Raw genomic sequence first — 12,546 nt, 5'->3', positions numbered from 1 at the left:
TTGAACCAGGGTTGCCCACATGTAAAGCAAGCAGCTTGACCCAGTACTCCTGAAAATACCACCTCCTTCCTTTTGTTACCCTGCCAGCCTTTTGTTTTTCTTTATGGGTCACACCCAGTGGTGATCAGGGCTTACTCCTGGCTCTGCACTCAGGCTTCACTCCGGGGGTGCTCAGGGGATGCTCTGTGGTGCTGGGGATTGAACCCGGGGTCTGCCGCGTGCAAGGCAAGTGCCCTACTGGCTGTACTACTCTAGGCCCCTACCTTGCCTTCTTAACTGAGGCTCAGAGGAAGCCAGTAAGGAGGCTCAAGGCCAATTCCTGGTCCAGCCAAACTCAGAATCCAGTCTCTAACCTCCTAGCTCAGCTCCCATGCCAACCCCCCCCCCCCCACACACACACACCCAACCTAGCTCCAGGGTCCCTCAGTGTCTTAAATCAACAAAATGGAAATAGCGGCCTGAGATGCAGGTTCCTCCCCCACAGACTGGAGACAGGGAGAGAACTGCAGCCAAGCATCTGCACCCTCCCCGGTGTCTGCCACCAGCTGGCCTGGACCCCCGCCTCCACCCCGCGCATTTGCCGCGCTGCTGAGCAGAGCCACTTTCTCGGGTGACTGAACCCCTGACAGTGCACTCACTGCCTGGAGGCTGTGACAGCTGGTGCCCCCACAGTGGCCCGGCCCCCCACCCTCCTCCATACCCACCCTGGGGGTGGCAGACAGCAACACCCTTGGCCTGGGGCAGAGGCGGCCCAGGAGGTGCCAGTCCATCCTTGGCTCTGTTTTCTCTGACCTCCAAGTGCCCTCCGTCTCCCCCCAGCCCCCCAACCTGAGCTTAACCCAGCACTCACCACCTGAGAGGGAGCATTTGAGAGACCCCCCCGCAAAGTGCAGAGGACAGGGGGTGGGTTGCCAGGACACAGAAGGAAGGAGCCTCACTGAGCACCCCTCTTCTGTACCACATCCCTCTAAAGCTTGGAGCAGGCTGGGGAAGCTGCCAAATGGGGGTGGGGGGGTGTCTGTCCTCAGACATGGGGCAGGAGACGGAGAACTCTGGAACCCTTTACTAGCTCCTGGCCCCACAACAGCAGCTGTACCCAGCACCTCCCCTGCCCCCTCACCAGTCTGACTCACCCCTCCTGCTCTGGGTACACCTGTACCGAAGCTCTGGGGGTGGGGGGCCCTGTTTCCTCCGGGCTTCAGTTTCCTTGGTTAGAAAGTGAAGAGTTGGGACCCCAAGAATCAGCGCAAGGACTTCACCTGCCTTGCAAGCATGCTGCCACGAATTTCAAGTCCCTGATTTGCCTTACGGTCACGGTCACGGTCACAAGTTCCAGTTCTTGGAGTTCAGCGTGCGTGAAACATCCTCACAGCTCTGCTCTTTGTGATCTGGCAGGCAACTCAGGTGACTTCTCCTTTGAACATCACTAAAGGGGGTGTGGCTGCCCAGCAGGCACATGCTCCAGCCCAGTGGCAGACCAGAAAGTGTGACCTCTGGGGAGCACTGCAGTGACTCCACCCCCCCCCCCACACACACACACTACTATGACCATAACCTTTGTGCTTCAACTCAGTGCGAGCCACGTGAGCACCATAACAGACACGGTAGCCTGATGTGTGACCCTCACCAGCCCACAGCCAAGGAACAGAGCTCCAAGAGATAGGATAGCAGGTCAAACCTACCTTGCACACAACACACACCTGGGTTCGATCCCTGGCACCTTTATGGCTTCACTAAGTACCTCCAGGAGTGATTCCTGAGCACAGAGCCAGGAGTATGTCCTGAGTACTTCTTGGTGTGACCCCAAAACAAGCTCACATCTGGGTCTAGAGAGAGTACAAGGCACTTGTCCTGCAAGCAGCTGAACTGTGTTCCATCTCTGGCACCCCATAGCGTCCCCCAAGTCTTGTCAGGAGTGACCCCAGAGTGCCATAAGGAGTAAGCCTTGAGCACTGCTGGGTGTGGCCTGAAAAGAGAGAAAAGCTCTAGTAACTGTACCCTCAAAAAAAATAAATTAAAAAAAAAAAGAGGGGCCGGAGCGATAGCACAGCTGGTAGGGCGTTTGCCTTGCACGCAGCCGACCCGGGTTCGATCCCCAACATCCCATATGGTCCCCCAAGCACCGCCAGAAGTAATTCCTGAGTGCAAAGCCAGGAGTAACCCCTGAGCATCGCTGGGTGTGACCCAAAAAGCAAAAAGAAAAAAAAAAGAGGACAGCTCTATTTTTTTTTTCTTTTTGGGTCACACCCGGCGATGCACAGGGGTTACTCCTGATTTTACACTCAGGAATTACTCCTGGCGGTGCTCGGGGGACCATATGAGATGCTGGGAATCAAACCCGGTCGGCCGCGTGCAAGGCAAATGCCCTACCCGCTGTGCTATTGCTCCAGCCCCCAAGGACAGCTCTATTTTGGAGGAGAGGCACACCCAGTGGTGCCCAGCAGGTGAGGGTGAGGGGTTGCTCCCTGTCGTGCTCCCCAGGGGACCATGTAGTCCAGGGGATCAAAATCAGGGTTCCTGGGAGCCAGAACGGTAGTACAGAGAGTAGAGCAATCCTCGGCGTCCCGTATGGTCCCCTGAGCACCACCAGGAGTAATTCCTGAGTACAGAGCCAGGAGTTACCCCTGGGCATTGCCAGGTATGACCCAAAAAGAAAAAAAAAATCAGGGTGCAAAACATGCACTCAACTCTTTGAGCTAGTTCTCTGGTCCCTGGACTCATCTTTCATTTTTTCCTTTTTTTTTATTTGGAGTGGGGGCTACATATGGCAGTGCTCAGAGGTCATTCCTGGTGGGATTCAGGGAACCCTGTGGGATGCCTGGGTTGGAACCTAGGTAAGTCACTGCAGAGCAAGCACCCTACTGCTATACTATTTTTTCAGTCCCTGGACACGTCCTCTTCAGTTTCACAGAATCCAGAATCTTGGCGCTCTGGAGTTCCTCCAGGGTATGTGCCTGCCACGGGGGACCCTCTCCCATCTGGAGCTGCCCTGGAAAGGGGTTGAAGACTCAAAGTGAAAAGTGTTGATCTCTAGACTTCGGGGAGATTGAGAAAGAAGTGATTAAACACAAAGTGTCCCAAGAGATAAACATATAACCCTGGGACCCCCTTCTTTCTTATCCACACTCCACAATACCATCAAATAAAAAAAAATCTTTGATTTCGGTACACCTGCAGCGAGAAAACAGCGCCATCTCCTGGCTCAGGTTGGAAACAAGTTTTCTCAGCAGATGGCCCGGAAGTCTGAGGGAGCTTCCCAAGCTTGAGTCACCTAATTCTCCTTCTGGTCTTCCCGGTGTGGCTGGCCGGGAGGCATGGCAGTGGCCTTCCTCCTCTGGTCCAGGCCTCGGAAGGAGTCTTCTGCTCCAAGCTGATAGTTTAGTCAAGGCTTTCCCCGTACACTAATCTTTTGCCTTCCAAAAAGGCACTAAAGTGAGTGCCGAGAGATGGTACAGCAGAGAGGGCGTTTGCCTTGCATGCAGACAGCCCAGGTTCAAAAAATCCCTGAGTGCTAAGCAGTTGTAAGCCTTGTGCACAGCTGGGTGTGGCCCTAAAACCAAAAACACTGGGAAGACCAGGCCTGTAGCTTCCGAAAATGGGGCTGGAGTGGGAGGAGTAAGTGGAAGAGTTGAGATTTGGCTAGATTCAGTGGCAGCTGAGGGGCATATCCAGGTGGAAGGGATCAGTGAAAACAGGCATGTTGATGGGTGGGAAAGCTTTAGAATAAGGCTCCATCGGAGGGCTGGAGAGAGTACAGGAATATACAAGCCTGGGCACCAAATAGGCTTATTCAGAGCACCGATTATGGCCCCAAAGCCTCCCTGTTCCCCTCCCTGGCCCCCTTTCCCCTACCTGAACCCTAGCCCTTTACTCCTTAGTCAGCCTTCAGGCAAAAACCTGAACAGAGCAGTACCAGGGCGGGGGGGGGGGGGGGGGGAAAGAGGAGGGTGTGCGTGTGCATGTGCATGTGCGTGTGCGCGTGTGTGTGTAAAACAGAGGGGTGTGTGTGTAACAGAGGAGGGGTGTGTGTGTGTGTCTGTGTGTGTGTGAGAAGGGGTGTGTGTGTGAGCAGAGCAGTACCAGGGCAGGAAACAGAGGTGTGTGAGCAGAGCAGTACCAGGGCAGGAAACAGAGGTGTGTGAGCAGAGCAGTACCAGGGTGGGAAACACAGCGGGGGCAGGGGAAGGGTTGTGGCTGGGTGGGTTAGGCCCAGCCTGAGCAGTGCCCAGGGACCCTGGATTCTCTGTGACCATCTTAGTTCTTCCTTATGGTGATTTTGTTTTGGGGCACCCAACAGTGCTCAGGGCTTCTCTGTGCTCAAGAATCACTCCTGATAGGGCTCAGGGTACCATGAGATGCCAGGGATCAAACCTAGCTGGCCACGTGCAAGGCAAGGGACCCTACCTACCATTGCTGTCCTGCACTCAGGGATCATTTCTGGCAGTGCTGGGGGACCGTATGACCGTATGTGGTGCCTGGGACTGAAACCGTGTCTGCTGCATACAAGGCAAGTGAGCTCCCCACCTCTCTGGGTCCTGTCTTCCAAATTTTTTTATTTTTTTTTGCTTTTTGGGTCACGCCTGGCGATGCATAGGGGTTACTCCTGGCTCTGCACTCAGGAATCACCCCTGGCGGTGCTCAGGGGACCATATAGGATGCTGGGAATCGAACCCGGGTCGGCCGAGTGCAAGGCAAACGCCCTATCCGCTGTGCTATTGCTCCAGCCCCGTCTTCCAAATTTTACTAAGCTTGTTTTCCCTTTCCCTGCCATTAGTTCTAGCAGTGGCAAAGACTTGACTCACCTATTTATTTCCTTATCTGAGAATTGAAGACAATAGCCCTACTTTACAACTACAGAATAAGTCAGTGTAGTAATAGATGCTCATTAGAGAAACTTATTGGCCGTTATCTAATTTTATTCCTATAAGGGCAAGGTCAAAGTAATACAGTGGGTAGAAGACATACTTGCTCTACCCTGTCAGGAGCAAACCCTGAATTCAGAGGTGGAGTAAGCACTAGCAACCCTGGGTGTAGGCCCTAACCCCCAAAAGGGGCAAAAATAAAACCTATTTCCTGGGTTTGAGCCATAGCACAAGGGACCAGATAGCAGAGGGCGCAGCTTTTGTCTTATGTGTAGCACTGATACTGATGTGATCCAAAGTCATGCCTTAAGTGATGAGTGATCCACTAGCAGGTGGCCAGGTACGAGTTCCAATCTTCTCTCCATTGTGAAAGGGAATAGGAATTCCTCAGGGAATTCTCCAAGACTTTTCAAGTGTATATCTTCTGAGCCTGTGAAAAGCCTTCATGCCTTGTACAACTCTTGGTAGGCAGTTTTTAAAAACCGTGCTGCTCAAATGAGTGTTACAGCCCAATAGTTTAGGCGGTGCAACTTTGGTCTAACTTTAGAGGTTCAGAATTTGTGGCAGCTGAACCACCCCCACCCCAACCTAGAATTTTTTTTTTGGGGTCACATCAGAGAATGCACAGGGGTTACTCCTGGTTTTGAACTCAGAAATTACTACTGGCGGTGCTCAGGGGACCATATGGGATGCTGGGGACCGAACCTGCGTCGGCTACGTGCAAGGCAAATGCCCTACCCTACCTGCTGCGCTATCACTCCAGCCCCTCATGCTGGAATTTTAAGTATATTTCAAGCCCAGATCTCAGGCATTTGGAAGAGGATGCATACTGTTTTCTAACACTTTTTATGTCAACATGACCTGACCATCTCTAGGTGCTGTTCCTCCCTTCCCCATGTCCTCAGTTCTGGTTCTAGCTGGGGAAGTCCCACCAACAGGCGCAGTGGGAGAAGCACAAAGACAGGCAGAGACTTGCAGACAAAGTCTTGTTTAATTCAATGATCAACAGCAATGGAGGCCCTCTGTACAGACAGATAAAGTTGTCTTGTTCCTTGTACTGTTTACTTCTTGGTCTCTTCCTCCTTGGACAGAGTCTTGATGATTTCTTCCTTCTTTGCCTGGAGCCTTTCCTCACGGCGCTTGCGTGCTTCCTTGGTCTTAGACCTGCGGGCCTCAGCCTGGTCACTGGATAAATTGAGGAAAAAAAAAAAAAAAAGATGAGAAGGGATGAACTGCTGGGGCCAGTAGGATCTCCTGCTTCCAGGGACCTCCAGCCCCACCACCTGACAGACAAGGCACTAGTGCATGTCCATTATCTCAGAAGATCCCTAGCTGGAACTGGAAAACACGCAAAGTAACTTACGCCAGGAGCTTCTTGCGGGCCTTGTCTGCCTTCAGCTTGTGGATATGCTCCATGAGGATTCTCTTGTTTTTGAACACGTTCCCCTTCACTTTGAGGTACAAGCTGTGATACCTGCGCATCACAGAAGGATCAGAGTTGGCCCAAGAACTGCTCAATCTGGTATCCACTCACAACCCCATTTTGGCCAGCGCTGCCAGGAAAAATCTGTCAGCCACACGGATGGGGTAGAAATGATGGGACAGACAAATTCTCAAAATGCCCAAGATACACAGCACCCCTCCCCCCAGGTTAATTACAAGGTCTGTTTTTTCTTGGGGGTTGGGTCACTCCCAGCAGTGCCTGGAGGACCACATGTGCCAGGGAACAAACCTGGCTCAGTCATGTGAAAGGCAAAGCTACCAGAGAGGTCCAAGGTCACTTACATATGGCGGTCAATCTTCTTTGATTCCCGGTATCTTCTGAGTAGCCGGCGCAGAATCCTCATCCTCCTCATCCAAGTTACCTTCTCTGGCATTCGGGCATTGGCAGTACCTTTGCGCTTACCTATGCCCATATGCCGTCCCTTGCGGCGCGCCAATGTGTTTTTCCGGCACCGAGCCCGGGAATGGACCGTCACAGGCTTCCGGATTATCAGCCCATCTTTGATCAGCTTCCGGATCTGCTGACCTGTGACCACAGACCCTGGTCAGTTAGCTGCACGCTACCCCCAGTACCGGCCTCGACCCCAACAGGAAACGCTGGGGCATTACCCAGCAGCTTTACTCAGTTCCTTAAGCCTGAGGACCTCTCGTTGTGACCCACCCCAGGTAGAAATACACAAGTATTTACCAAAATAAATAATTTTTAAAAAATGGTCAAGGATCCATACCTACTTGTGCTCAGAGGAACATATCTGGGGAGCCAGGGATCAAACCAAGTTTCAGTTGCGTGTGAACAAGTACCTCAACTGTTTTAAATTGTTTAGGTAATCAGTGTAACCCTAGCTTCTATCTAATTCAATCACAGGAATCACGTTTGTTGTGAAACACACACAATGCACAAACAGATCAAGACCTTCACTAACTTTTGGGGAGGGGACCAGAGACATAACAGCTCAAGATGTTTGCATTTCATTGCCAACACCAAATAAGATTCCCAAGAACTGCCAGGAGTAATTCCACCTCCGGCACTCCCAATACTTCACTGATTTAATTTTATTTTTTTTTTCTTTTTGGGTCACACCCGGCGATGCAGAGGGGTTACTCCTGGCTCATGCACTCAGGAATCACTCCTGGCGGTGCTCAGGGGACCATATGGGATGCTGGGAATCGAACCTGGGTTTACCGCATGCAAGGCAAACGCCCTACCCACTGTGCTATCGCTCCAGCCCCCTAATTTTAATTTTTTAGGGGGTGGGGGATGTCACACCTGAAAATATTCAGGGATTACTCCTGGTGGGCTTGAGGGGCCATATTTCATGTCAAGATCCACCTGGAGTCAGCCACATGCAAGGCAAGCACTCTACCTGCTGCACTATCAGTCTCGTCCTACTTACTGATCTTAATGAAGATTCTCTTATAAAACTTTTTCAGGCCCCTAAACCCTCTCCTAGGTTCACCTGTGCACTTCAGTGTTTGTCTACACAGACAGAATTCTCTATTCTTGTTGTCAGATTCCTTTGGTCTGTCCTCAGAGAGCTCTGCTGTGGCAGATCAGGCGAGTCCCCCTTACCACTAAGCTTTCTCTAGCACATCCCAGCATTTCCCATTGCTACCCACCCACCGCCCCCCTGCTCTGCTCAGACTCTAGCCAACCTTCCCCCAACTAGGACAACTGCAGTGGTGACTGTGATGTGTCCCACAGTTCAAGTCGTTTCCCCTATCCCCTTTACAGAAGCTGCGGACCAGTTTTTACTCCCTGCAAACTAAGTAGATGGAAGGCTATTTGGCCTGCACCAAACACTTCATGTAGCAGTTTTTTATTCAACTAACCACAAATCTATGGTAAATCTTAACTTACAAACTGAACACAGTAAGAGATAAATAAACAACTGCCATAATAAAAGTCACAATAATGGGGGTCTCTCAAAGCCGTGGAGGAAGGCTTGCAGAAATCGTGTGTAAGTCATACTGGTGCAGTCCGCAGGGCATATTCACCTGCCTAGAATAGTTAACCCCAGGCCAACAGCTCTCTGTAGTCTCTGCTATAGCTGTAGCCCATCAGTCTTCCTAGCTCATCACTTCCTACCCGTAACTATCAACAAACCCCCCAGAAAGCAGCCATCACTGCTCTAACATGGTGGTCGGGTTCCTCCATGAACTACTCCATCATCCCAGCTAACGGCTCAACTCCCGGAGCCCCCTTTATTTCTGTCTCTCTCCCCATTTCGAGGACCCCCCCCACCCCACCCCGGAAGAGAATTCCCCAAGGCCTCATTGGGTCGCTGCCATCTGAACGAGGAGCGGCGGCCAGGGTCCCTCGATGGGCCACGGGTCACGAACTCACGCGAGTTGGCATTGGCGATCTCATTGGTCTCGTTGGGGTCCAGCCAGACCTTCTTCTTGCCGCAGCGCAGCACGCTGGAGGCGAGCCTCTTCTGAAGCCTGAGCATACTGGGGCCGAGAGAGCGGCGTGAGCGCGCGCCCGGCCCAGCCCAGTCTCCTGGGGAGGGGGTCCCGGCGGGCGGGCGCGCGCCCCCACTGCGCACCCCTCCTTAGGCCTTCCGGGCCCCTGGGCTCATGTCCCCCATCTCATCGCAGCGTCGGCCGTTTCTTGGGCCAACCCCCAAACGGTGAAACCGTCAGAAAAGCCAGGATCCCCCATTTTCGGCGGCGGGAGGCCACGCGGACGTCACACGGGCGCCAGGAGCCGCCGGGTCCCCGGGGCGCGCGGAGCTGCGGCGGCCGCGGCTCCTCCCCTGGCCCGCGTGTGTCGCCGCCGCCACGTCTGGGCCGCGCGCCCACCCCACCGACTCCCAGGCCCGCTCCGAGTCACCCCAAGGCCTGGGAGCTGCAGCTTCACCGCCGCCCCCATTTGACGCCCCCCACCCGGGGCCGCGAGGCCGAGCCCCGCCGCCCCGAAGAAGCCGAAGCCGAGAGCCAAGGAGCCTACCTCATGGCTGCGGCCGCAGCGGCGAAAGGAAAGAGCTCGGCCCGGCCCGGCTCTCCCACTACCCGCCAGGGGGAGAGCCCATCCCCCCGCCCCGCTTTCGTTCGCACTCCCCACGGTCCTTTCACCCTCCACCGCCGTGAACTTACCTACAGCCTCTATAAAAACCCCGGATAATAGAATTATAATATTAGAAATTGGATTTAAACTTTAAAAACGAAGAAAATAGACCCCTTTCGGTTCGGCAAAATGGTATCGTCCGAGTGGCTAGTCGGCATGCGCGGTAAGGGCACCCGGTCACGTGGGCAACGGGAGCCGGAAGTCAGGCTGCATCGCCCAGGCCGGGTGAAAGTTTTGGCTATAGTGGCCGCCTGAAGAGTGCTCTCTTAGCCGGGGAAGAAATTAGAAGCTAAAAAATGATGATGAGGGTACATATCAGGCAAAAGCACCTTCCATATTCATGTTCTCCGGCGCCGGGTAGCCCCCGAAATGCAAATGAGATCACAAGACATTTTGCCCCACTAAATGCCTAACATTCCTTCTACTATTTCTGTCTTGAAAATTGCCTGAGCTAACAGCTGACGTTCGCTACTTTCCAAGGAAAGTTTTAAGGTCTTCAACTCCTGAATGGTGGAAACCAGTCACATTCACAATAGTCCACAGCTGGCACAGAATTTCAGTTACAATATTGGGGAATAGTGCATTGTCTGAATGAATAAAAAAACTCAAAAATTTCAGTGTCAGGCCATCCATAGTTTTGGTTTCCTTCTGTTCTGGAAAACCCAGTGCAAAAAACCTAAGAAGATCCTGGTGTCTAAGAAACCTAGGATTGAGTTTTTGCTTCAACTCGAGCTGATCTGAATTTTTCAGGCTACTAAACAGGTCAAAAAGAGGAAAGATGGGGCTGGAGTGATGGCACAGTGGGTAGGGCATTTGCCTTGCACGTGGCCAACCCGGGTTTGATTCCCAGCATCCTATATGGTCCCCTGAGCACCGCCAGGAGTAATTCCTGAGTGCAGAGCCAGGAGTAACCCCTGTGCATTGCTGGGTGTGACCCCAAAAGCTTAAATAAATAAAAAGAGGAAAGATGGGAAAGAGGGATCAGTGGTAGAAAGTACCTTATGTGTGTGGTCCGAAGTTTGCTCCCCACCTCTGCAAGAACAAAAAAGTGGCTCACATCTATGTCACTTTCTCACAGCAACACAGTTAATGTCATCCTTGCTTTACTGCTGAGCAAAAATTGGAAGTCCAGATCTTTATAAGAGCAAAACATATATATTCTCTGCCAGATTTTCTTCTTGTGAGAGGTGTGGGTGCGCCACTTCTGGCAATGCTGGAGAGGCCTACTTCTAGCTCTGTGCTTGGATTACTTCTAGAGATGGTCTAGAAGCATCTATTACTAAGCAGCTCTGGGAGTCAAGCCTGGGCCTCCAGCATGTAAAGCATGAGTTCCAGACCATTGAGGCATCTCTCCATCTATGCCAGCCTCTCATGCCAAAGAACAAAGTTGCCGTACTTCATCCTCACTCTCCCCCAAAGTGAATGATGAGGAAAACCACCTAGGATGGCATTCACGGGTGGCGTCATTTTATTCACTAAAACCAACAAGTCTCTGTTGTCCTCACTAATCACAATTCTGTGGAATAGTAAAAGGGTTGGAGTAGGGAGGGGAGAGGTTCTTTTGTCAGGTTCTTTTGACCTCTGTATAGCATGTAAAGTATCTTGGGAAACTTCAGCACTCCAGGCCAGAGAGAGATTGTATAGGGGGCCAGGAACTTACCTTACTCTGATCAACCCTGGGCACCAGATGTGATCCTCTGAGTACAGAGCCAGAAGTTAGAGCCGAGTACTGCAGAGTATGTCCCAATCTCCTACCCCCAGTGTAAGTTCAGCAATTCATCTTATAATGTCATTGTCCCTCACCAGTGACAGACACAACAGTACCTGCAACCCCATCCTACAGAAAGGTGAAGTCATTTATCTGGGGTCATGTAATTAGAAAAAAATAAGAGTCTGAGTCAAACTGGCACTAACACCCTTTGCCAAAAATTCCTGTTCTTCCCTCCATAAACATCACCCTGGGTGTGATCAAACAGGAAAAATAAAAGGGGGGGAAGGGGAAGCAATTCTGGATCAAAGATCAAGATTTTATTTTTTCATATTTTCATTTTCACATTTTTTCATATTTTCTTTTCTGGGTTCTGCATTTCTCCCTCCTCTTTCTCTTTCAAGGACTCAACCCCATTCCCTAGAGTGTAGGTAGAGGTATTGGTGGTCACCTCCAGGGAGTTCTTGTCTTGTTCTTGTCTTTTTTTGTTTGTTTGTTTTTGGGCCACACCCGCTGATGCTCAGGGTTACTCCTGTCTTGGTACTCAGGAATTACCCCCGGCGGTGCTGGGGTACCGTATGGGAAGCCGATCATACCTGGGTCAGCTGCATGCAAGGCAGACACCTTATCTGCTGTTCTATCACTCTGGCCCTCCTATCACTCTTTTGAACTCCCTTTGGACACCCTCCTGGTAGACAGTGCAGGGGATGAAACCTTTCTGTTTGCTTCAAGCTTTGTGGGCCCGGGGCTGGAGTGATAGCACAGCGGGTAGGGCGTTTGCCTTGCACGCGGCCGACCCGGGTTCGATTCCCAGCATCCCATATGGTCCCCTGAGCACCGCCAGGGGTAATTCCTGAGTGCAGAGCCAGGAGTAACCCCTGTGCATCGCCGGGTGTGACCCAAAAAGTAAAAAAAAAAAAAAAAAAAAACAAGCTTTGTGGGCCCACGCAGGGGAGAAATCTGGGTGTCAGGATCAGGGGAAGTTCGGTGGCCCAAGCAGAAGTCAGGGCGGAATGGGGAGCCCCGCTAGCAACAGCGATTTGTGACAGAAGAGGGGGGTCCTTGGCAGCCATGCCAATCCGCACGTCCCCTCTATCAACACTTGGCACCCACGGGTAAAGCACAGCCCCCAGGACGAATTTCTCCACGCAAGGCCCCAGAGTGAAGCGCCCTAGGCACAGGCCTGGAGCTTGCTGGCTTCCAGCCTCCGGGTCATTGGCCCAGGAGGGCGGAGGGCCCGCGAGGGGAGAGGCCGGCGGGCGGAGGGGGCGGGGCCGGCGAGGGGCGGCTACGAGGGGGCGGGGCCAGCGAAGCGGAGGGCGGGGTCGGCGGCGCGGTGGGGCGGGGCCCAGGGCTGCGGGGGCGGGGCCGGCGGCGGGAGGGGCGGGGAGCGGAGAGGGCGGGGG

The 12,546-nt window shown here is 52.7% G+C and overlaps 1 protein-coding gene across 1 annotated transcript; it reads right to left on the bottom strand.

Annotated features, from left to right (window-relative positions):
- Positions 1–5,834: 5,834 nt before the first annotated feature.
- Positions 5,835–9,364, bottom strand: RPL19 (ribosomal protein L19). Its single transcript, XM_055133875.1, has 5 exons — positions 9,316–9,364; positions 8,710–8,816; positions 6,648–6,891; positions 6,226–6,336; positions 5,835–6,047 (listed from the first exon to the last, which is right to left on the bottom strand). Exons 1-5 carry the CDS (start codon positions 9,318–9,320, stop codon positions 5,924–5,926), a joined length of 591 nt encoding a protein of 196 aa, XP_054989850.1. The 5' UTR covers positions 9,321–9,364; the 3' UTR covers positions 5,835–5,923.
- Positions 9,365–12,546: the final 3,182 nt, after the last annotated feature.

This window comes from Sorex araneus, chromosome 3, assembly GCF_027595985.1.
Source record: "Sorex araneus isolate mSorAra2 chromosome 3, mSorAra2.pri, whole genome shotgun sequence".
Taxonomy (NCBI): domain Eukaryota; kingdom Metazoa; phylum Chordata; class Mammalia; order Eulipotyphla; family Soricidae; genus Sorex; species Sorex araneus.
The sequence above is the reverse complement of the archived record's forward strand: the minus strand, read 5'-3'. Positions and strand labels throughout refer to the sequence as shown.

What these genes read in the sequence shown, in the direction of transcription:
- RPL19 (XM_055133875.1), bottom strand. An exon ending in GATCGCCAATGCCAACTCGC is followed by an intron (nt 6,892 to 8,709) that starts GTGAGTTCGTGA and finishes CTGTGGTCACAG; the next exon opens with GTCAGCAGATCCGGAAGCTG. An exon ending in GCCCGCAAGAAGCTCCTGGC is followed by an intron (nt 6,048 to 6,225) that starts GTAAGTTACTTT and finishes CAATTTATCCAG; the next exon opens with TGACCAGGCTGAGGCCCGCA.